General features: G+C 42.1%; 1 protein-coding gene across 1 annotated transcript in view; it reads left to right on the top strand.

Moving 5' to 3' along the window:
- cnksr2a (connector enhancer of kinase suppressor of Ras 2a) overlaps window positions 1–26,174 on the top strand; it is a 70,717-nt gene that overhangs the window by 29,404 nt on the left and 15,139 nt on the right. The window contains exons 6-14 of the mRNA XM_034108623.2: window positions 15,514–15,633; window positions 16,393–16,452; window positions 16,777–16,845; window positions 17,694–17,840; window positions 19,651–19,763; window positions 19,866–20,020; window positions 20,279–20,368; window positions 24,009–24,223; window positions 25,934–25,985. Coding sequence (XP_033964514.1) covers window positions 15,514–15,633; window positions 16,393–16,452; window positions 16,777–16,845; window positions 17,694–17,840; window positions 19,651–19,763; window positions 19,866–20,020; window positions 20,279–20,368; window positions 24,009–24,223; window positions 25,934–25,985 — 1,021 coding nt within the window. The remainder of the gene's footprint in view (window positions 1–15,513; window positions 15,634–16,392; window positions 16,453–16,776; window positions 16,846–17,693; window positions 17,841–19,650; window positions 19,764–19,865; window positions 20,021–20,278; window positions 20,369–24,008; window positions 24,224–25,933; window positions 25,986–26,174) is intronic.

The following is a 26,174-nucleotide window of genomic DNA, read 5'->3' as shown; positions in this document are numbered from 1 at the left end:
AGAGATATACACAGGGTTGGGTTGTGACGGAATACATGTAACGGCGTTACGTAATCAGAATACAAAAATCAAGTGTATTCAGCTGGCGTTACATTTGAAAAACGAGTAATCTGATTACAGTTACTTTCGTAAACCTGAAGTGAATACATTTTGGAATACTTATTGGAATTATTGGTGGAAAAGTTTCCTCACAAAATGTAATATTCATTACCGGCAGAACTGTGTGCACACTGCACAGCGCTGCAGCATGTCCGTGAGCGAGAGAGAGATGCATGCATCGTGTCTGTGAGGCCCCGCCCGCGCACGCAGATGAGAGAGAGAGAGATCTCTTTTAAAATATATTGAAAGTTAGAAACGGAGATGGTTAGATAAAATGTGCAAGATAACGTTTATGTAGCATTTCTTTATTGTCGAAATGATGACATTTATAACGGGATAAAATCAAAGTGAATGGCCTGCTGCTGCTGAATGCATGGGGCAAGTGACTGGAAAAAGTTTTAAAAAGTTATTACATCGTTTCAGATCATAATAATACATAATGATGATAATTCATTCTATTTAGGGGCGCCTTTCAAAGCACCCAAGGACACCTTACAATTCATAACATATTCTAAGGAAAGGTTTTAAGACAGTACAAAGAATGCAGTCCGGGTGATGTTTTTTATGTGTGGTGCAGATGAGAGAGCTGTCCAGAATGACACCAAGATGTTGTGTTTGTGCTCTTGATAAACCATTAGAACAGTAAAATACGTGTCTCCTGTTCACCAAAACATACCCATCTGTTATGGAAAAATAAAGTATTCCAAAAGTATTCTAAAAGTAATCTGCCACCGGTGGGGATTGGACCTGTTGGACCTGTCTGCTGCATTCGACACGGTGAACCATCAGATCCTCCTTCGCACTCTCCAAGAACTTGGAGTTTCAGGCTCTGCACTTTCCCTCCTCACCTCATACCTCAAAGACCGTACCTACAGGGTAACTTGGAGAGGGTCCGAGCCCGACCCTTGTCAATTAACTACAGGGGTCCCTCAGGGCTCTGTTCTTGGTCCCCTCCTCTTCTCTCTGTACACAAACTCGCTCGGATCTGTCATTAGCCCGCATGGTTTTTCATACCACTGCTTCGCTGACGACACCCAATTAATTCTGTCCTTTCCCCGCTCAGAGACCCAGGTCGTCGCACGCATCTCTGCTTGTTTAGCTGACATCTCTCAGTGGATGTCCGCTCATCATCTCAAGCTCAACCTTGACAAAACTGAACTGCTTTTCCTTCCGGGAAAAGATTGTCCCACTCTTGACCTGACTATCAACATCGGCACCTCTGTTGTTTCCCCGACTCAGACTGCAAGGAATCTGGGTGTGATCCTAGATAACAACCTGTCCTTCACTGCAAACATCGCTGCTACAACCCGTTGCTGCAGATACACGCTCTACAACATCAGGAAGATACGTCCCCAGCTGACCCAGAAAGCGACCCAGCTTCTGGTCCAGGCTTCCGTCACCTCACGCCTAGACTACTGCAACTCCCTCCTGACTGGTCTACCTGCATGTGCCATCCGACCTCTGCAGCTCATCCAGAATGCAGCGGCTCGTCTGGTCTTCAACCTTCCAAAATTTTCCCACACCACGCCGCTCCTCCGCTCCCTTCATTGGCTTCCGGTAACTGCTAGAATTCACTTCAAGACACTGGTACTTGCGTACCATGCTGCAAATGGATCTGGACCTTCCTACATCCAGGACATGGTTAAACTGTACACCCCAGCGCGTGCTCTACGCTCTGCATCAGCCAAACGACTCGCTGCACCCTCGCTGCGAGGGGGACCCAAGTTCCCATCAGCAAAAACACGTGGGTTTGCTATCCTGGCTCCAAAATGGTGGAATGAGCTCCCCATTGACATCAGGACAGCAGAAAGCTTACACACCTTCCGGCGCAGACTGAAAACTCATCTCTTTCGACTCCACCTCGAGCGATATAATTACTAACAAATAACTGCTAACAGAGCACTTATATACTAATAAAGGACTGGCTTATCTATAGCCAGTTGAGTAGCACTTGGAACTACTTGGCTCTATGAAACCTGATGTACTTATATGATTCTGTTTTCTTCAAGGTTGTGTCTTCCTGGTCGAATGTACTTATTGTAAGTCGCTTTGGATAAAAGCATCAGCTAAATGCAATGTAATGTAATGTAATGGATTGTTGTTAGCTTCTGATGCACAGAAGAAAAATCTGGCCCACCCTATTTTTTACAGGCCCACCCTAAAGTACATTTCTGCCTACGCTACTGCCAACATCCCCCACTTTCATCACTTACAGCGCCCATTGTACAGGGCAAATGAAACGTGTAACCGGGGTGAAAATGGTGTTACATTTACTTAATTGTGAATATCGTTACATCAAGGCCGAAAATTAGGATGAGCACCAACGGTCAAAAATGTTTTTTTCCCTCCCAGAACTGCCAGCGCAGCACCTCCCCAGATCTGGCGCCCTAGGCGAACATCTATAGAGAACCGCAGTGACGCGTCCTAAAACCCGGATGTAAACTTCTTCCGGTTCCTTCGTCAAAAACGCAATGCAATTTCTCCATAGGATTTTGGAAAATAGCTCGAAATAAGGTCTGTGGTTGACACACATTTAAGAGAAGGATCACGTTTTGTTCAGCCGGATAATCTCCACATGTCTCTCCTACTTTTATAATTTTTGAATCATAAATCTAGTCGCCAAAAGCGAAATGCTAACGTTATGCTATAAACGAACTACAAGCCAGTACAGCAGCAGGGTCGCACGACTTCAACGTCACGCCAACTTAAGATCGTTTCAACTGACTTGCACTGAAACTGCACTTTGAACACTTTAAATATATTAACATTTTAAACTGTATACCCCGTTTATCTAGGCCCTTTTTGTTTTATGTATAGGCTACATGTCACACTGTGGGAAACGATATTTCTGGATGTATAACGCATGTAGAATTTGTTTACAATAAAGCTGACTTTGACTTCCGCGAGCTTGCATATTTTAACAAAGCTTTTCATTTTAGCCACACTGAATTTAACTAGAAGTCATGGCTGTGTCAATTACCAGTCTGATATCGTTTTACAAAGATGACAAGAAGATTGGAGATAGAGGAGAGAACCACTACAAGTCAGGACACGGGCCGCCTAGATGAAGGTGTGCTTACCGGTGTTGTCAGGGCTAGCATGAGGGACAAGGTTTATAGAGTGTCGGTGAGTAGTTATAGCAAGAGTACCGTTAACCTAGAGTTAATTTATTCACATTAATTCCCATCAACAAATCCATTTTATGTGTCACATGAAATCTTTATTAGGCAAGGCAAGTTTATCTATATAGCACTTTTCAACACAAGGCAATTCAAAGTGCTTTACAAAAAATGAAAGACATTAAGAAATGGCATTTAAAACCAGTCATTAAAAAGAAAAGATAATAAAATAAACATTAAAATAAAAAGTACATGGATAAAAGTTACAGTGCAGTTTAAGATGTGAATAGTTCAATTAAAAGCAGCGACAAAAAGAAAAGTCTTCAGCCTGGATTTGAAAGTGGTCAGAGTTGCAGCGGACCTGCAGGTTTCTGGGAGTCTGTTCCAGATAATTGGAGCATAATAACTGAACGCTGCTTCTCCATGTTTAGTTCTGACTCTGGGGACAGAAAGCTGACCAGTCCCTGAAGACCTGAGAGATCTGGATGGTTCATAGTTTAGCAGTAGGTCAGAAATGTATTTTGGACCTAAACCATTCAGTGCTTTATAAACCAGCAGCAGTATTTTGAAATCTATTCTTTGACACACAGGAAGCCAGTGTGAAGACTTCAGAGCAGGAGTGATGTGATCCACTTTCTTAGTGTCAGTGAGGACTCGAGCAGCAGCGTTCTGAATCAGCTGCAGCTTCCTAATAGATGTTTTAGTGAGACCTGTGAAGACACCATTGCAGTAGTCCAGTCTACTGAAGATAAAGGCATGGACAAGTTTTTCCAAATCCTGCTGTGACATTAGTCTTTTAATCCTAGATATATTCTTTAGGTGATAGTAGGCTGAATTAGTAACTGTTTTAATGTGACTGTTGAAACTCAGGTCAGAGTCCATGACTACACCTAGATTTATGGCTTTATCTGTTGGTTTGAACATTGCACACTGAAGCTCAGCGCTAACTTTTATACGTTCTGCCTTGGCTCCAAAAACCATTACCTCAGTTTTATCTTTGTTTAAATGGAGAAAGTTCTGACACATCCAGTCATTGATTTGTTCACTGCACTTACTCAGTGTTTGAATTGGAGCATAGTCTCCTGGTGAAATTGTTACGTAAATGTGTGTGTCATCTGCATAGCCATGGTAACTTATTTTGTTGTTCTTCATTATCTGAGCCAGTAGACGTTAAAGAGAAGAGGCCCCAAGATTACAAATTGTACACACCAGAAAACACAAATATCCATGAAATAAACATACAGTAGGCTATAAACAATTAAAGGGATAATTGGGAAGGCATTACAAATGTAAATATATTTTAAATAATAAAACAATCCCACCACCACAGGTATCTGCAGGAGAAGAGGGAATTCTCTCCACAGAATGTGAATGCCCATGTGGAGAATGGAAATGCAGTCATGCGGCTGCATTAGCCATCTTTGCCATCCACACTTTCAGCTGCACTGACACCCCGTCAGTGGAAGAAGCCAAAGGCAGCTAAACGTACGCATTCAGTGGAGGAGCTATTTCCTCCAACCAATAAGTCATTCAACCCGCTGACAAGAGAGCCCACCTCCGAAGATCGTGACTGGCTGAGGGACAGACTCGGGGGCAGGTTCTCAGGAATGTCTTGGCTTCTCTCCCCCGAGCCAGAAGAGGAACACTACAGCTTGGAAACACTTACTGTTCCTGAAATTCTCAAATCTGTTGGGCATCAGGGACCTGAGGCAATTGTGGCAAGCATGGCATTGTCTGAGGAGCAACAGAGGGCAATTCAGGTGGCTACCACTGGTCAGCGAACCAACCCAAACTGGCATTTGTTCAGGAAAGGAAGGTCGACTGCCAGCGACTTTGGAGCTGTCCTGAGGTCAAAGCGTGTGACTGCTTCCCTTAGTGCCAGGGTGCTAGGGCAACAACAGGCCCTGGATGGTGTTTTGTCTGTACAGTGGGGGACTATGAATGAATGTGAGGGCGTCAGGGCATTCACCACTGCAACCCTATGCAGGTCCATGAGTCAGGTTTGTGGCTCTCCCAATCAGGAGTGTTGGGGGCATCTCCAGATGGTCTGGAAGGGTCTCCCGCTGTGCTGGAGGTACAGTGTCCCTACGGAGCCAGGGAAATGACAATTAGTGAAGCATTGCAAATCAAGGGCTTCTGTGTCAGTAAGGAGGGAGACACATTCAGCCTGCGTGAGGAGCATCCTTACTGGCACCAAGTGCAAGGTCAGCTTCACCTCACTGCAAGAAAGAAGAAGAAATTAAGAAATTGTGAATCGTTTTTAATTTACATTTACTCGCCTTTGCAATGTTGTGGTTGTTTGAGTGTTACCCCCTAAACGCACCCGGAGCGTCTGCGCCGCGTTACGTTGCGGCTGCGCCACGCTGCGACCTCCTCCTGCGACCTAACACACCAGGCGCGTTTCAAAACGTTGTGGAAGCGGAGCGTCGTGTGTGCAGCCTCCCAGTTCTTAATTAACTTTAAAACATTAATATGTAGTTGTTACCTTCCACTCCACAAACTGCAGCGACTAAAAACCAGGCCTTGTCCTTTCTGATGTTGTCCTTGTAAAAAGCATCGGTTACATCGTATACAATGGTGTGTTTCTCCACTTCCATTATGAACTCCTCGTCGTCCATTGTGCGTATCGTAGTGGAGGTGTTGTGATGAAGGAGGGGGGTCTGCTAAATTAGTATATATGCGGGATGGGCCTGGCCCGGATGCTCACCTTTCCACTTCCTGCGAGGAGGGGGCTGCCTGTCCGACCTTACCTTACGGCTGCGCCAGTGTGCGAACTATACCACGGTCTCCGGGGGAGCCGGAATTTATTTTTATTTTTTTGCGGGGGGGGGGGGGGAATGCTGATCCATGCGTTAATAGCAACAGCACAGACATAGGCCTATTATAAAGAGAAAATCTGTTGCACACGGGGTGGTGCCACAGGTCTACATTTACATGAAACGTCCCGATGGATCATGTTCATGTCAACAGATTTCCCGAGCATGTATGGGCTACGCAAACTTCAATCAACTTGATAATAAATAATCCACGGACCACCAATGTAACGTTTGACTGTTTAATTAAATCAACTTAAAATGACTCAAAAACAGGCTACATTGTTTCACATGGGCTATAGCCTATTACGGCTGTAGCCCACACAGAGCCGAACACACGCGATAAGAGCAGCCAGCGGCACCAACCATGAACAATATCAATATTAATAATACAGCTATAGCACAACACAACCCTCTCACTGCCTGGAGAGACGCGACGCCACACACACTACACAACGGCTCGTCTTCTTGTGTCCCTTCAGCCCCCAAGTTAACGTTAGCTGTCAAGTTAGCACTAGCACTGACGTTAGCTCCCTCCTCTCTCGGTTCTGTTGTAGCAGCAGTCACAACGTACGATGTGCTACCACCAGCTACATTCGGTTGGTCTTCTTGATCGGGTTGTTTGGCCGTCTTTTTAAAGAAATTGCCCAAGGTACGTTGTTTTTTTCTTTTCGACATGTCAGCAGCAGCAACAATGCCTGGTAAACATGCAGTGCTAACTAAACGAGTTTGTGAGTGAGTGGGTAGTGGGTGGAGCTGCGGGCAGCGTGCAAGCAGGTGACACTTTTTTCATGAATCATAAACTCTAAATATAATTTTATTTCACTTATTTTACACCTTTGAAAAAAAGACCATGCCCAAATTTATTTTGTCATCATATCAATATTTTAGAGAGCTCCCCCCAAATTTCACAAACCATGTTCCCAGGGGAGCTCATGTCACCACTAGGGGAGCTATAGCTCCCCCTGCTCCCCTCCAGTTCGCACCCTGGGCTGCGCCACGGCAAAAATAGGATTCATCCTAATTTTAGAGAAGCGCTGCGCCGAGCCGCTTCTGGGACGCGTCTGAGCCGTAACGCGGCACGTGTGGTGGAACAGCACTCATTGACTAGAGTGGCCGCGATCCTTACGACCGCCGCGGCGCGGCCGTAACGCGGCGCAGACGCTCCTGGTGCGTTTAGGGGGTTAGGCTTCCTGTCAGCTCGTCTGTTGGGAAGATATAAAATATTAGTTTGATGGAAGTCACATCGTCACAAATAAGAGCATTAAGACATACAGTACATAGGCTAAAACAAAACATCTAAAGATATAACCTTGCACTTTGTCTCGTGAACATTTTCACTATTTTGACATTTTTATAGATCAAAATTGAACTAAAGAAATAAAGGTAGATTAATCCATATTGAAAATAGGTGTCAGCTGCTACATTAATTATAATAGTTATATTTCTTAATTAATTAAGATATTACTGTATTGATCCCAATTGGGGAAATGTTTGTGTTGCAGCAGCATAACAAGAAAAACAAAATATAAGTTATTATATATACAAAAGTATGTGAGGGATGGAATATTAAATTGAATATAAATGTAAAATGTACATGTGATGTTACGTCCGAGAGAAGCTATGGAGCAGAGAGTTCTCTGCCAGCCAGAGGTGAGTTGTTATTAGTTCAATATGTCAAACTGATTTCCCTGAATACAATCTTTAGTTACATGGTGAAACGTTATGCTGCTTGTACTAATTAGACTTATCATATAAGCCACACAGGTTTTAATAGGATGTATTCATTATCTTTACTTATGTTGCGGTCTTTTCAGCAGTGCCATCTCTAAAACGGCGATACACTACCCATCATTTACATTTCACCGTGACATGGACAAAAATGTAACGTCAGCTTACCTCATGGCACGAATCCAGACTCTCCTTTGGAAAACATTGGCCGGGAAACGATAGAACGAGCACGTTTCATGCGAAGACCTGTGGCTGCAACCCGGAGCAAAGCAACAAACCATTGCGTAGCTAACTAGTAGCGCTAGCTTTAGCTAACTAGTAGCGCTAGCTTTAGCTAACGTTAGCCAACGAAACGAACTGCCGAGTAAAATTGGAAAACACTGGTAATTAATTATTCTATAATTTATAAAACTACGGTGTTAAAAATGACCATTTCAAAAATAGAGATTCTAATGGTCAGATATAGATATACAGATACTAAAGAGACTACAGATAGGCAGGTACTTGCTTTCAAGCAGAACACAGGGGAAAACAAACTTAGCGGGAGTGTTTACGTGTGTAGGCGTAATGACGTACAACGGCCTCGACCATTTCTGTAGTCCTATTCAGCCACTCGGTAACAACCATCGTTTTTCAGACACGTAAACTCTTCAAAAATCACCAGTGGGGTCACGGCTGATGTATCTACTGTCGTAGAACAAAACGTGATTTATCTCTTAAATTTGTGTCAACCACAGACCTTATTTCGAGCTATTTTCCAAAACCCTATGGAGAAAATACATTGCTTTTTTGACGAAGGAACCGGAAGTGCTAAAAATGCTAACTTACTTCCGGGTTTTAGGACGCGTCACTGCGGTTCTCTATTACGCCAGTGCTACGGGCCGGCCCTGAGTTCATATCATAGGTTCATATGAAACTCGCAAATATATTTCTCTCTCTCTTCTCTCTCCTCTCTTCTCTCTTTTCTCTTCTCCATTCTCTCTCTCCCTCTCTCTCTCAATGTTGGTACGCAAATGCGCCTTTTTTCAAATGACACGGAGCTCTTTTTTTGGCGGAGGTGCGCATGCGGATCGCTCAAGCCAGCCGTGTCCTATCTAGTTAGTTGCGCGTTCACATGAAAGGGGTGGTATTTGGAGCATTCGACCAATCACAAACATGGAGAAGCATACTGACAGCGCAGCGTCATAGGCTACTTCCTGAATGAAAAGTCAACTATAATATTAGACATATGAAGAAGTTAAACTTTAAACATCCATGACTTAAACACTTTATCCAGGATAAAAGGCACATAGCTGCACCTGCAAGGTGAATACAGCTGGTTAAAGAAAAAGTGTTTGAATGCATACATTAACAGGTTTATGATATCACTGCCCCGTCTAAAACACGAGTGGATCTGACTTTAATTACATTTGACTTGACTGTTTCGTCAACTTAATGTGTTGCTTAAAATAATACTTCTGCATACAGTATGTGACACTGTGAGTGTTGCACGGCCAGATACGGCTCAGCTGACTCAGATAAGAAAATATATGATACATTATGAAGTGATATGCCGCGGACTGTACTTAATGTTACTCTGATCCGGTTACTTATGTTGTGACAGATATTTAAGTCAGCTTTCTTAACGCTAATGTTATAATAGTCAGATTGCTCTGAAGATGGGAGGTGATATTCTATTAATGTTCACGTTCACACAGTCGGTAATTTTTGCCGGCCGTCTTTCCTGCAACGGCAGCTTTTCTGTATTTCCTTTCTCCTGTAATATGACTTGATCGCTTTAAACTCCGCACACTGAGCTCTGATTGGTCAGCAGGCAGTGCTTTCACTGAGTTGAGCTCTTAGCCTGCAACCAGAGTTGGGTGTAACGCGTTACTGTAATAATATTACTTTGTCGGTAACGGAGTAGTGTAACGCGCTACTTTTATAATCCAGTAATCACACTACAGTTACTAACATTGCCCCGACACGCGTTACTTCGTTACTTTCTAAAATCAGTCATAATCAAACCTCAACAAACACCTGCAAAGAACACATGCTAGGTGAAGCTAACGCACATAGCTGTTGTTTATTTATATCACACACACACACACACACACACACACACACACACACACACACACACACACACACACACACACGTAGTTCTTCTTCTCTGTTTTCCGGTTGTTGCTTGTTTTGAATGACGAATACACACTACCGCTGCCTGCTGGTAAGGAGAGTTATTGCCACTCACGCATGCGCAGTTCGTACGTGCTCGGCTGAAGTCTGGCTCCAGTGCAACACATGGCTAACAGCAGGAGAACACGCTGACGCAACAGCGTGAGCAGAGATAGACTGCGCAAAATATACAGATAGCAGGAGACAGAGGACAGCCACGGTCAGATAGCAGGAGACAGAGGACAGCCATGGTCAGATAGGAAAACATTCAGGAGCTATCTGGATCAGTCTTATGCGACAATGGAAACTGAACTAAAGAGAACATTTGAAACTTTAGCAGTCTGCGTGATCTGCCTGTAGGGAGGGGCGGGCCGGCCCTGCGAGTAAAGTAACGAGTAAAGTAACGAGTAAAGTAACGAATTACTTTATGTAGATGGTAACGAAGTAGTGTAATATATTACTTTTTTTTAGTAACGACCCCATCTCTGCCTGCAACCTAACCTGGTCCCGACCAGGTTAGCCGCTAAGCATAAGTTACCATGAAGATCTAGCCTGCTACAAAGAGAACCAGCTTCGTAGGACCGGAAAGCCGGAGTTTTCCCTGAATGTAGGTCTAAGCGAAAATCCTGCTTCGTAGTATACCCCCCAGGTCTTTTCCCCTGTGTTTTCCTGTCTGTCGTTATTTTCCCTGGTGTGTCTAATTTCCTGATTGTTTTCACCTGTCACCCCTTCTGTGTCTCCTGTGCTCATCAGTGTCAGATTGTTCCCACCTGTGTCTTGTTACCCTGTGTTTAAATTCCCATGTCTCCCAGTGTTCAGTGTCAGTTCGTTTTTGTCTATGGTCATGGTCAGGTCTATGCTCCTTGTCTTTTGCCTTGGTCAGGTCTATGCTCTTTTGTAAATCGTGAACAGTTTTGTTCCTCACCACGTGAGCGATTTTCTTTTTTGTTGTTCTCATTTTTTGTCATCTCATCCTGAGATTAGTTGGTGACCATTTTTTGCTGTATTTTGGAAAATAAAGTATCCTACCAATACTTTACCTCTGTCTCCCGGGTCGTGCAAATGGGTCCTACCTCCTAAGTGCCTGAGTTCTTAACAGAACGAACTGACCATTATGGACCCAGCCGACCCAAGAACACTTCACGCCGCTCTGTCAGCACACGGCGTGAAAATGTTTCACCACGAGGAACAGCTGGGTATAACCACCCAGAGAATGCAAGAGCTGAGAGGACGCCAGGCAGAGATTCAAGAAAACATCTCTACACAGCTGCAACAACTGGCTGAAAAGATGAATCGTTTGAGCCCTCACCTACGGACTGCTCCAGTAGCCATGGTTCCGGCTTCACTACCGGCCCCAGTAGCCATGGTCCCGGCTCCAGTACTGGCTCTTCGGCCAATGCCAGCTTCCTGTGCCCTGTCGGCTTACCGACCGCCTCAAGTCTCCTCTCGAGTCTCCTGTCAAGGTCCTTTTCAAGTTCCCTCTCGAGTCCCCTGTCAAGGTCCTTTTCGAGTTCCCTGTCAAGGTCCTTTTCAAGTTCCCTCTCGAGTTCCCTGTCAAGGTCCTTATCAAGTTCCCTCTCCAGTCCCGTCTCGCGTTCCCTCTCAAGTCACCTCTCGAGTTCACTTTCAAGTCACCTCTCGAGTCCCTTGTCAAGTTCCTTCTCGAGTCCCCTCTCGAGTCCCCTGTCAAGGTCCTTTTCAAGTTCCCTCTCCAGTCCCCTCTCAAGTCACCTCTCGAGTTCCCTCTCAAGTCCCCTCTCGAGTCTCCTCTCGAGTTCCCTCTCAAGCCACCTCTCAAGTTCCCCCTCGAGTCCCCGCTCAAGTTCCCTCTCGAGTCCCCTCTCAAGTCACCTCTCAAGTTCCCTTTCAAGTCATCTCTCGAGTGCCCTCTCAAGTCACCTCTCAAGTCTCCTCTCGAGTTCCATCTCAAGTCACCTCTCAAGTCTCCTCTCGAGTTCCCTCTTGAGTCTCCTCTCAAGTTCCCTCTCAACTCCCTACCCAATGTCCTGTGCCATTGGAGACCCCGCCGACTACTCTTCTGCCGGGGGAGTCCTTCCAATCCAATGTCCTGTGCCATTGGAGACCCCGCCGACTACTCTTCTGCCGGGGGTCCTGCCAATCCTATGTTCTGTGCCGTTGGGGGCCCCGACGACTGCTGTTCTGCCGGGGGTCCTGCCAATCCTGTGTTATGCGCCGTTGGGGACCCCGCCGACTGCTCTTCTGCCGGGGGTCCTGCCAACCCTATGTCCTGTGCCGTTGGAGGCCCAGACGACTACTGTTCTGCCGGGGGTCCTGCCAACCCTATGTCCTGTGCCGTTGGAGGTCCAGCCGACACCTGTTTCATCGGGGTTCCTGTCAACCCTATGTCCTGTGCCATTGGAGATCCCGCCGACTACTCTTCTGCCGGGGGTCCTGCCAACCCTATGCCCTGTGCCGTTGGGAGGCCCCACTGTTACAAAAAGGTTCGATGAAAAAACTAGGAATTAAATAAGATGGCTAGAGTCAACAAAAATGTATCCTTAGGTGCTTTTATTAACACCAACATGCTGAAAAAACACAAAGTAACAAGGATTGTACAGGAAGAAATCAAAACCCTCCTATATACATACAGGTCGAGGACATATAACTGGTACCTCTCCGCTCTACAGCCACAGTCAGACTCCCCTCAAAACACTTGTGGCCAGGGTTTTATACATGTTAAGCCCCTCCCCATAGGATAATCCACTATTTATACCCCTAACCAATGTCATTCTAATCTACAAACACATTCACAATGCAAGAAAAATTACCCAAACACACCACATCAAAATAGGTCAACATATTATCTCTTTGACCACAGAAGCCCCAAACAATAACATTTTTATACTTGCAAGAAAAGTGCCACCCGCGCCCATGCACTACATGGTATGCTCCAATTGCGCACAGGTGTTCCCACTGATTGAGCCTCTACTTAAGGCTGCTTCTTTCTGTGGCTCTGTTTGGCCTTCACAACCTTGAAGGAGAGGGTAAGCAGGTTACTTGCAAAAAGACTTCCAATAAATTAGGTTTGAACAAACAATGACTTGGGTTTTATTTGATCAAATGTGTGTTACCCTCAGTGTGCCTTTTACCATGCCCCTATGCCAACTGTGATGAAGGCTTCTTCTTCACACCCACCGACTGCTCTTCTGCCGGGAGTCCTTCCAATCCTATGTCCTGTCCCGTTGGGGATCCCGCCGACTACTCTTCTGCCGGGGGTCCTGCCAACCCTATGTCCTGTCCCGTTGGGGGTCCTGCCGACACCTGCTCCACCGAGTTTCCTGCCAACACCGTGTCCTGTTTCGTGTCCCATCGACACCAGCCCTTGCTCCGTCGTGGGTCCCACTGACACCAGCCCAGGTTCCGTCCAGGGTCTCGTCTACACCTAACCCGCCAGGGTTCCACCAGCTCCTGCCCGTCCTTGTGCCCGGCCTCCTGAGTTCCCAGCGGCTTTTGCCCTAGAGCCCGGTCTCCTGAGTTCCCCAGCCGAGGACTTCACCATGAACTCTGCCTTGCCCCCGGACCGTCCGCCCGAGGACTCAACCATGAACTCTGCCTTGCCCCTGGGTCGTCCGCCCGAGACACCCATCATGGACTGTGCTTTGCCTCTGGGTTGTTGTTCGGGACCCGTCCTCCGGACCCCTTCCATCCACCCTTTTTGGATTTTGGATTTTTTTTTGTACGTTTGGAATCCGTCCCTTGAGGGAGGGGTTCTGTCACGATTCTTGTGTTGTCACATTTTTTGTTTTGTGTGTCTGGTAGTGGGTGTTTTGCTTTTCTCCTTGTCATGTTTTCCTCCCTGTGTATTGTCTGGTCTTTTCCCCTGTGTTTTCCTGTCTGTCGTTAGTTTCCCTGGTGTGTCTAATTTCCTGATTGTTTTCACCCGTTCTGTGTCTCCTGTGCTCATCAGTGTCAGCTCAGCCCCTGATTGTTCCCACCTGTGTCTTGTTACCCTGTGTTTAAATTCCCCTGTCTCCCAGTGTTCAGTGTCAGTTCGTTTTTGTCTATGGTCTGGTCTATGCTCCTTGTCTATTGCCATGGTCCGATCTTTGCTCTTGTCTTTTGCCACAGTCAGGTCTATGCTCTAAGTGCTCTTGTGAAAGTTTTGATCCTCACTACGTCAGCGTTTTCATTTTGTTCTCCATTTTTGTAGAGACCATTTTTTGTTGCTCATTTTTGCTGTACTTGAAAAAATAAAGTATCTTACAAATACTTTACCTCTGTCTCCCGGGTCATGCAATTGGGTCCTACCTCCTACTGTAAGTGTCTGAGTTCTTAACACCCAGTGGAATATGTTGAATATGTTTTACCAAAATGTTGGCTATATGTTGAGTTTTCAGGTTGTGACAGTACACTGCAACATGTTTGATATTGTTTATTGGTATTTATTATTTTTGATATCATTTATTTAAATGTAGATATGAATGTATAATTTATTTTATTTTGTATTGGTTTTTCAGTTGATTACCCTGAACGTATAATTTAACAGTTAAAATTATTTGTTTTAAAGTACAATAAATGGATGTTTTCAAAGTCAATGAATAATCGCATTTAATAATCGCAATTACAATTATTGACCCAAATAATCGAGATTATGATTTTTGCCATAATCGAGCAGCCCTGCCTAATAGTGGGTAGCAAGAGTTCAATGGACCGTTTCCACAGCAGTCATTTTGACTTGTCAAGTACAGGTGTTACTAATACAAACACTAATTACTGCATTACATTGCAGTAATTGAAGGGACAGGGCCCTTGTTAATGTCATTAGTTCCAACTGCGCCTCTTCCTTTTATGGCAAGTTGAACTTTCTGCAATAGAAAAAAGGTCTGACAGTGAGAGAAACAAGCCAGCAAGGCTGTCCAGTTTCAGGTCGGGTAAAATGTATTCTGAAAATGCTCCAGAAGAAAATAAAAACCTGTGGTGTGAATGGAGTAATACTCCAAAATATAATACGGATGATGTATATTACTGAGGTCACTATGAATATCATAGGATTTTTATTCAAATGTGTTTAGAGCCACCACTGTGGATTATCAAGAAAATGATATATTTTGATTCTACCTACTTTCTACCAGGGTAATGGTCCCAAAAACCGTTAACAGCATTCAAGTTCTGTTTGGTTAACACCTGCATTATAATTCTGAGCTGGTAGATATTTCAGAGATGGAAGTTTGAAAGCACTGGACAAGTAAAAACAAAACTAAATGCATAACTAAGTACTTGCTGCTAGGGGGAAATCATGTTCTTTTATTGTTATTCAGGCAGACAAATCCTACAAATGCTACAGAAGGCACCAGTAATAAACCATCACTGCGTTAATAATGGCAGATTCCAATTTTGAGACATTGTATTTATATTAGGAAAGCAAATATGTTTATTTCCTCAGTAAAACCCAAGAGCAAACCTCAAATAAAGAAACAAAATATGTGGTCTAAGTTTGACAAAAACAAGGAACAGGATGTTTTTGTTTTGTCTTTATCTCTGTTTTTTTTAAAAGCACCACTGCTGAACCCCGTTTTATAAAAGCTCTGTGTGTTGTTATTTGTCTTCTCTCATTTTCTTCTTCTTCTCTCTAGTGCAAGACTCTGTCGGAGGTGTGTGAGCACATTGTGTGTGTGTCATCTGACCCGCTTGTTTCTCAGTCAGCCCACCTCGAGCTGGTTCACCTCACCAACATTAAACCCTCAGAAGGCCTGGTAATGACTGTGTGTGTGTTCTGTTTTTCTGTATGCTGGTATTTATGTTATATCTATATTGTTGCCTATGTGTACAATGGCATTGTTACAGGATAAGGAACCTATATGACTTTATAGAATTACATTTGTATTCCATTTTTTATTCTGTAGACTTGAATCAAATTTTGATTAGATGTACTGTAACATATTTGCCAGGATATAAGAAAATCCTGATATTGACAGTAATATGGCGGTCAAACCTTTTGTTCATTTGTATTATATTATATTGCAGAATCCAGACAACTGCTTAACAACTATTTGATAAGGATTTTTGGAAAAACAACGTTTACAAGATACCATTCCTGACAGTATGTTTTTGAAATGTTAGCCCTTTCAATGTGGATCCAGTTTCCCGTTATCTAGGTTTGTCAAGTTCCATTGAATCCCAAACCTTTTATGTCTCATTTGTTTTCTCAAAAGGTAATAGTTAACATATTGCAGCTTCTGATTTTAGCACACTCTGTTCTTAAATGACAGGCAGGTTGTGAACATTATTTCGGATGCCAGTAAAAACGTTAATGTTTCTGCCCTTCCAAGGAACAAAAGGTGAAATTCATTTGCGTTTTAGTTATTTTAGCCTTTAGTCATTGTTGACAGATACACCTAATGAGATACGATAATGCATTTTAAAGGATTCAGATTGTGGATAAGATACTGGAATTGAATGTTAAACAATTGCAATACTTCACCTACTGAGCTAAACTTCCCTCTGTCCATCAGGGAATGTACATCAAGTCAACCTACGACGGCCTCCATGTGATCACAGGAACTACTGAAGGGGTAAGAGAATTAGAATCCCATTTTCACACTTCCACAAACTAAACCACAGCCAAACAGTGTGCTTTATCTGTGGCAAAAACAAAATGCTTTTCACAAACATCAATGAAGAGGATTTCACACCACACCAGGGGTTGTAGTGTGTAGAAAACGGAATCTCACTCCAAATATATTCAACATTTGGTTTCCAGTCCAGAGGGAACACTCTCCAAGGTTCTCTTTTTCCAGCAAGTTAAACTTCAGTATGTTGCACAACTTGCCTCCACTAGTATGCAGGGATCAATACACTTGGATCAATTAATCAGCGTTTATTTTCTGTCTCTGTAGTCCCCAGCTGACCGCTGTAAGAAGATCCATGCAGGAGATGAAGTCATTCAAGTCAATCACCAGACTGTGGTGGGTATATTATCATGAAAGTGTGCGTGCGTGTAATACGATATCTTCCACATTTGTTATAGATGTTGTGTGCATGTGTTTGAGAGTGCACTTCTTTAACATAAACAGTGCATTTACATTTCTCACATAGGTATGGTTAATTGAATGGTAAAGGACGATTCCTTTTATATATCCACATTAATAACTCAATAATTTGGCTTATTGAAATCTTTGTTTTACTTTACCTTCTGTCGAATTAGGAGTTGACTCCGGTTGCAATTATCTGTCTAGAACTTTGTAATGTCTGTTCACTTCTAAAATACAGATTGTGCCCTTATTTGACAAGGTGCAAATGCACAAAGCATGTTGCATTGCAATTAAAACAACTCAGAGCCTCTAATCTTCTCTGCATCTCTTTTTGCATTTTGATCAGATCTCAAGTCAATCCGGTAAATTAAATTAAGATTGTGTGTTTGCTTTAATTATAATTACTTAAAGATCAAAGAGAAAGAGCTGGGAACAACACAATGTTTTGATGACTTCAGAGTAGCCATTTTAATGTGTGTGGAGTTTTGTTATTTATCTTATATCAACAATGTTGGTGTGGTTTAGTAAACAAAAGAGTAGAGAGAGATATTATAAGATGCTTTTGTTTTCAAATTGAAGGGCAGGTTATATCATATGACAGCTCTATAGATAGACTTACCACCTCCACACCCACTTGATTTGCACAGAAGACTCAACAAGCAAGATCTAATCACGACTTAGACAGAACTCAAACTGCAAGCTGAATACAAATATAATGCTGTGATTGTTGTTCATTATCCAGATCATTATAACTGCAAGCGGTTACCCTCTCAAATCCACAGGTGGGCTGGCAGTTACGCAACCTAGTCGGCTCGCTGAGGGCAGATAAAGGCGTCGTGTCCCTGACCCTGAAGAAGCGTCCACAAAGCACGCTCAGCTCTGCCCCTGCTCTGCTGAAAAACATGCGCTGGAAACCCCTAGCACTGCAGGTGGGGCGAGCTCTACCTTTTATAGACTTTATTAAAACACTGCACTGGCCCACATTACTCCCCGAAGCGTTCCCACTCCCTGCATAACTGCAGCCAAAGTGTGTAATTAGGTCAGAATTCTGTGTCTCAGAATGGTGTTGTTTGCCAGGTGAACACTGGCATGAATGGTAGGAGAGAATTGATGGCCACCTCCACACATATTCCCTGTGCGCCCGCAATTATATAATGGATATCTGTAATTAACGCTGATTATCAGGAGGAAACACATAGGAAATCAATTATCCCCTGCTCTGCATCTGTGCATGGTTCACTTTTTTACAGTTTTTTCATAAGCCTGTCTACTAGAAATTATTTTATACTACTAATTTTACATACATTTTAAAGGCAATGTAAAACCTACCTACAAATATGTTTTTGTTTTCTTGGCACAATCTTGTACAGATTTTTTTGGTAAGGCAAGGCAAGTTTATATAGCACCTTTCAACACAAGGCAATTCAAGGTGCTTTACAAAAATGAAGGACATTCAGACAAAGGTATTTGCAAACAGTCATTAAAAAGAAAAGATAATAAAAGAAACATTAAAAGAAAAAATACATGAATAAAAAGTACATGAATAAATGAATGCTAGTGTGGCATCCTTAGACAACAACATGCTTAATCAAATAAGTAAACATTAGTTTGTTTGCCTAAGCATAGCCATAAAGTTGTCGATCATCTTTTACTTGTGTCAATCAACATTATGCAGATACACTCAGTATCTGTATATTTTTACGACATGGCAGATGTGTTCATTAAAACTGTTTTTGTCAATTTCTGACTGCATAAGAAACACAAGAGGACACATTGTAAACAAGCAGTTGAATCCAAAACACTTTATAAGGAGCTACAGTACAACCAAATATAATGGCATCCCAAATGTCTGAACTGAATAAAATTAAAGCAGTTTAAGTTGTTCTGTAAAAGTGTTTATTTAGTACAATTTGGCCAAATGTAATTTATCTAACCCAGTGTTTAGTTTAAAACCTGTTTCTTGCATCAGATTTATTTTTAATGATTTCACCACAACCTTAGCAAGTTTGTTCATTATTGGGAACCAAACATTCTAAAGGTTTAGCAGCTAAGGCTGCTAACTGCCACTGCGGTACATAAATGGCTTGGGTTTATTTTGCCGTCAGTTGGTCAGCAGCATTATGTTTTCAGGTTGTCAGCCTGTCCGTCCCAATCACGTGAATGCTTATTAACTTCTTTGGGAAATGTCTTTACATTTAGCAAAAACGACACACAGGGTTACACTAATTACATTTTGGTAGTCAAAGTTCAAGGTCACTGTCCCATTCCTCGAGAATGTGACATATGACGAACGATTGGACTTAATTACTTCAAATGTCATTGTGACATTGTCACATTGTGACATTGTCATGTGACATCGTTAAACTTTCTTTTTGGCTATACATCAATAATTAATATGCTTAAAGCTTACAATTGGACACCGGCACCTTGGACCCATTACTTCTGGTGCGCTTGTCACATTAGCTACCTTTTTTTATGAACTGTCCTCCAACATAAGTATGTTTTTGCCCCCTATTGGTCTGGAGTGCAACTGCCCAGACACTTGCTCAACAACAACTGAAACCAGCAATATTGGCACCAGATTTATTTAAAAACAGATAGCAATCATGGTCAAGTTTTTTTGATAATTTCTTAATAAAACTGATCAATTTGACGCATTAAAAATGTCCATAAAAGTGTATCAAAACAGTGACAGAGAAAATGAATTGTCCTAACCATCGACTCCTTTGCCTTCTGCAGCCAACCAGAAGCCCAGGCAGCAGTTCTGCCACACCCTCAGACACACCCACCAAGAACTCCGCCATCCAGGACCTTTACATCCCCCCTCCCCCTGATGAGCCATACACACCCAGGTACGCTGTAGTCTTAGAAAGAAAAAAGAGTGACAGCAAAGAGGAGTTTTGACTTTAATGTACATTTCTTTGCCTGTAAATCTGCCTTGTCCGCAACTGTAGAGATGAGACAGGAGTCTTACCGGGGGATGAGGCATCTCGTAATCACAGTAGCGTCAGTGTTGCTAAGCGCTCTGAGTCACCAAACTCCTTCCTGGATCAAGAGTCTCATCTGCGAGAAGAGGAGGAACCTGTGTACTGCACCACACCTACATATGGTACGCTCCAGTGGTGAGAGATTGGGTTTAATCTAATTCTGCTGCATTGAGCCACTTGAGAAAACAATCATGAGGCTAAGAACCCACCTGCTGTCCTCAGGCGGTCCATGAAACGTTTAAAAAAAAAATTGATGCAGTTCTACATTGTAGGTTGTGGATATAATACATAAAACCTTGCCAGAAACCTTGTATCACATATCAGAATAAATCTCTAATTTAAAGGTGAATATTAACTTGTATTATTGTGTTTACTTGTAGGCAGGCTGAGGCCCATCTCCATGCCTGTGGAGTGTAACTGGGTGGGCAACTATGAAGATCCAGCCAAGCTTAACAGAGAAAGTCGCAGAGGTGAGTGGTGGCGTGTGGAGTGTATATGTGTGTGTTCCCTTGAAAAGCCTGTTACATTCAGTTAAATGTTCCCGTCTCTCTGCATTACCAAGAGATCAGTGTGTGTGGAGATCAATGCACCTCCATCATTTTCCTCTAATTCTCCCTGTGATTAACATCATAGAGGAAAGAAGTGGGGGGGATTAGAAGGTAAGGAGAGAAAAAAGGAAAGGTAGACAGTTGCTACAAAGGCATAGAAAATGAAAGGCAGCCATGAAGGGAGATAGAATAAAAGAGAGGAAGCGAGACCTCCACCTGAATCACTCACGCAGTTGCCATGGCGACGCTGACAGCAGCTCTTCTCGGTGTCTCACTTTGCTCTGGCCGCTGCCTAGCAACCAGGGGAGGACAGGGTTGGAACCGTGAGGAGAGAGAAGATGTGAGACCTGAGTTTCCTCCCCCGGTGGGACCGCTGAAAAGGAAGTTGGTCGGAAGAAAATATGTAGACTTAGAGTCAGTGAACCAGAACCAATTCAATAAACACTCAAGTCACACTTAGACACACATGCGTGGACATGTTCTCTCACAACAGCATCTTGATGGTGGAAAATATGGATCCATCAGTCCACCTAGCATATCTCGATAAATACTCTCATCAAACTTAGTACAATTCTACAATTTGACACAGGTCGTTTTAAGCAACCAACTATTTTCTGGTAAGCAACATTTTGGGATTGAATTCCTCTTAAAGGTCACCTATCATGCTATATTTAGGCAATAGCATAGGTCTCAGGCTACCACTTTACAATAAGACTACCCTTATAAAGGGTTTACGAATAGTTTGTAATTCATTTATTAATTAGGTTGTGAACACTTTATAAATCATTAATAAGCTTTTATAAGACATGAGATAAACAGGGCAACTGTGACCGGTTGCTTGCCAAATATTGAGCCCACATGCATCTGTACTGCTAAGTCTTATATTGGCTACTTAGCTTACTTCATCTTATTCATCAGCCAGCATCCTTGGTATCTGTTGTTCACTGAGTTGATTCTCGCTTAGTAGCCAATATAAGGCTTAGTCATCTTGCCAAATAGTGAGCCTGTGTTGATGTATGAAAACTATGTTACAACTGGTTTATAAATGGTTCTTAATGATTAATAAAGTGTTTACAACCTAATTCATAGCCTAATTATAAACCCTTTATGAATCCCTTATAAGGGTAGTCTTATTGTAAAGTGGTACCGGTCTGAGATGTATTAAAAAATATAAAAAACATCTCTATGAAGTGTTTTGGTCAAAAAACCAAACAGATCACCCATTCTAGCCATATTCCTCTATTTCTCTTCCTGTTCCAAAAGTGCTGATTCTGGTATATATTTAGAATGAGACCCTGTGTCTCAATGAGATGTTCACCTTTATAAATAAAGTCTAAATACAAAATTAAAAAAAGCTTCTTTTTTTTAAAAAACAGATTTTATTTTAAATAAGAGGGGGCGGAGCTTATGCCGGCTCATGCAGGACCTGGCAGATACTGTCTAAAATGCTATGGTGATGAAACGCAAGGATTATTAGATCAAGGATTATTTCTGAAACAGTATGGAGCTCAAAGGCTTTCTCTCTTGCCGGTTATACCGCAAGGTGAGTTCCTTTTTATTTCCTGCTTCTTCACACATATGCTCTCTGCAGTACAGGTTAGCTCTGATTGTTAGCGATGCTAATGTAAACACTGATCATATTACGTCCAAAATAGTTGGGCATTCTTTCTGATATCAATGTTTCTGATGGTGCTGTTGGTCCGCTGCCGAATTTGATGTCATATCGGCGTAAAATCTGGATCAGCTCCGTTGTACCCCTATTTTTAGCGTTTGGGTACGGAGGAAAAGAGAGAGGGTTTTATTTTCTACATAAAAAAGTGCATTTTGCATGATATGTCCGGAAGTGATGCATTTAAAGTTAATTTACCCTCAAAGAACCAGTGTAGATAACTACAGTATACAGATATTGGCTAGAAACAAGTCCATTTTAATGCAGCTAAAGAATATAAGAAATACTTTACCAAAGTTTCAAAAACCCAGATACACACTTTTAGCATTTAAGACCACAGTAACTTAGTGATTTTTAAACATCAACAGTTATTTATCTTTTAGAGAAACTATTTTGCCCAAACAAAGATAGTTAGAGTGTGTCGTTCTCAAATAAAAGGTATGTTTTCATGCATTATACATTATTATATACATTATACAGCTTGATGTGTGACACAAACTAAACGTTGACTAAAACTGTGTACTATAGTTCTCACTTGTGGTCCAACACGTACTTAATGAAGGGCAGTGGGAATTGATGGGATGCATGTCAACATGTCAATATCCTTGAGGCAAGTTAGTGTGACTTTTTGTAACTTTCATATGCATTGTTTTTGAAGGCAACAAACAATGACCTTTTTATTGTTCTGTTATTAACAATGAACAGTCACAAACATCTTATCTTAGAGATGTGCATTTTCCAGTGTATATTTGATCTGAAGACATTTGTTCTGACATTTTTTAAATAACTGTTTAGCTCAGGAATAATGTAGTGGTTAAAGGTGAAAATCTATGTTTTAAGTGTTTGAGTGACACATATTGGCTCTGTGATATATTTGTAGACTACCCTTATAAAGGGTTTACGAATAGTTTGTAATTCATTTATTAATTAGGTTGTGAACACTTTATAAATCATTAATAAGCTTTTATAAGACATGAGATAAACAGGGCAACTGTGACCGGTTGCTTGCCAAATATTGAGCCCACATGCATCTGTACTGCTAAGTCTTATATTGGCTACTTAGCTTACTTCATCTTATTCATCAGCCAGCATCCTTGGTATCTGTTGTTCACTGAGTTGATTCTCATTCATTTAAGACCACAGTAACTTAGTGATTTTTAAACATCAACAGTTATTTATCTTTTAGAGAAACTATTTTTCCCAAACAAAGATAGTTAGAGTGTGTCGTTCTCAAATAAAAGGTATGTTTTCATGCATTATACATTATTATATACATTATACAGCTTGATGTGTGACACAAACTAAACGTTGACTAAAACTGTGTACTATAGTTCTCACTTGTGGTCCAACACGTACTTAATGAAGGGCAGTGGGAATTGATGGGATGCATGTCAACATGTCAATATCCTTGAGGCAAGTTAGTGTGACTTTTTGTAACTTTCATATGCATTGTTTTTGAAGGCAACAAACAATGACCTTTTTATTGTTCTGTTATTAACAATGAACAGTCACAAACATCTTATCTTAGAGATGTGCATTTTCCAGTGTATATTTGATCTGAAGACATTTGTTCTGACATTTTTTAAATAACTGTTTAGCTCAGGAATAATGTAGTGGTTAAAGGTGAAAATCTATGTTTTAAGTGTTTGAGTGACACATATTGGCTCTGTGATATATTTGTAGATAATAATGTCTACAGTATATTAACCCAGCCGAGACTCATGATAGGTAGAAGTAATGAAGAACATAAGACAGAATATCTAATATAAGATCAATACCTAGTGTTTCGAATTTGTTGTTTTGGTTAACGGTAAAGTCAACCTATCCATATGTGAATTCGACACATTTTGACTTTAGGTTATTGTGTGCTGATTTGTTTGGATGATTTCACAGAAGCATCCCTGATGCGTTACGTGGGAATCTCCGGCGTGGACGAGAGGACCAGCTCTGAGGACTACTCCTCCCACACGGCTCGCCCAGGCAAACGGACCAATGACACGGCCAAGCGTGCAAAAAGACGGAGCCACCACAGCCAAAGCCCCTCCCACTATGTCCTGCAAACAAATCAAAGAGATTCTCCACCGAGAGAGCCGGCCTCAATTTATCATGTAAGTCACTTGTTTTTCTCCTTTTTATAACCATTATTTTTGATTTACAACATATAGGCCAAGGACTTTAAACTGTTTGTTTATAAGAACTTAAACAATTTTAACATATTTAACGATCTAGTACACAACAGGTGATGCTCCACTGTTGAGGGAATATTACGTTTTTTTAGTATGCTGGAGACAGAAGAGCTTAAGAAGTACTTTGTATTTTTAAGATTTTCCCCCAGAAATAGAACAAGTTTACACTTATTATTTTTGCTGCTCTTGGACAAACAGGACTGATGTCACTATAACACAACATATTATTTGTCGCTCACCGCTAATAGCAAAGAGCAGTTTTCTCGGCATGAGCACTTAGCATCAAATATGTAGCCACAAATTGATAAAGCAAGAGTCCTACCTGCATTCGAATATTGAAAAATAAAGTTGATTCTCCGTTATGTTGCATGTAGTAGCTTTAAAATGTAATTATGTAGTTGCATAATGTGGCTCAAATAAGGGAATGAAACTCAGCTGCCTCCCTGAAGTTAAAGCTCAAATGAGGTTACACTATCTGTTTTGTTTTGATTCAGCCAGCCATTTTAACCCTCGTGAAAAAGTGTGATGTGTGAATGCCATCGTGTTATTACCTACCCCCTGTCACGTTCCTGGCATCTTTCTGCCCTGCCTGTCAGTCCAAGCTCAGTTCGAGGCAGTCCATTTGGCCGTTGGTGACGTTATATGTCTTGACAGCAAATTAAATGTGTTTCCATGTGTGTGTGTATTTACAGTGTGCATGGTTGCTGCGATGGCAGATGGCGTGTCAGTGGGTGTGGGCGGGCCCATGTCATCTGTCTTGCTGAGCGTGGGGCTGTGAATGGCAGAGCTCCAGGTTGTGACATGTGTAATATTGTTACATCAGAGCTGATCTGTTGCCCCATCTGACCTTTCGAGGGAGGTCACATCTCAAATATGCTGACCATGTGAGTTTCATATTATAGACGAGAGGTTTTGCAATTTTTACATATTTAATGTGATATACACTTTCCAAGCATTTCCATTTACCGACAATGTAATCTGAGAAATCATAGAGAAAAGACACTCCATAGACTTTGAGAACTTATCTCAGAATCGTTTGGAGTTTTCTTTGGAACAAAATAGTCCAATCATATTTCTCTGTACATCCATTGGAGGGATACAATCAGGATTGAATGGCTAATTTGGAACTTTTAATTGGATTGCCTTTAAGGCGCCAAATTACCTTAATGTGAACAGATGCTCAAAAACAGGAATGTAGCCCATGCTCGGTGCCTATACAGACCTGAAAACCCCTGTTTGTCCTTCATGTTTTGCTTGCTGAAATGTTCTGTTTTAACCCAGAGGCCCAGTGCACAGTTTCTCTCTTTTTCTCCATCACCTGAATATCATACTGTGCTAACCCCCCCTTCCTGTCCCTTTGTTCTATGTTTAGAGGTGTGAGAGTTCTTAAGTCCTCCATAAGGTCAACTTTGCCACCCCAAGAAGAGTACCTGTCAGTGTGAGACAGAAAGATAACGAGGGAAAGGGTTTTCCTTTGTATTTAAGTGTCTTCTTTCTCTTCTCGTCCTTGCTCGCTATTATCTGTCATCTTTTATATCCCATGATTCTTTGCAGTAAACAAAGGGCACTGATTCATCTTGACAGCTCTCTCCCCATCTCACCCTCCCTCTTGTTCTGTTCTTTTGCTCTTAGACATACCAACAGTCCTCCTCTCTGCAGTCAAAGAACAGGAAGAAGACTAAAGGTAAGCGGAGAAGACACCTGTTCAGTTTCCTTTTTTGGCGAGCCATATCACAGTCCTACACTCATTTACTCTTGCGTAGAAACATAGATGAATGCATTCACTCCATTTGTAACAATTGTGATATATTTGCATGTGCAGCCGACCTGGTGCTTGAAGACTCTCTGGGTAGCAATTAATTGAACATAACTA

The sequence above is a fragment of the Pseudochaenichthys georgianus genome, chromosome 20, assembly GCF_902827115.2.
Source record: "Pseudochaenichthys georgianus chromosome 20, fPseGeo1.2, whole genome shotgun sequence".
NCBI classification, from domain to species: Eukaryota; Metazoa; Chordata; class Actinopteri; order Perciformes; family Channichthyidae; genus Pseudochaenichthys; species Pseudochaenichthys georgianus.
The sequence above is the reverse complement of the archived record's forward strand: the minus strand, read 5'-3'. Positions and strand labels throughout refer to the sequence as shown.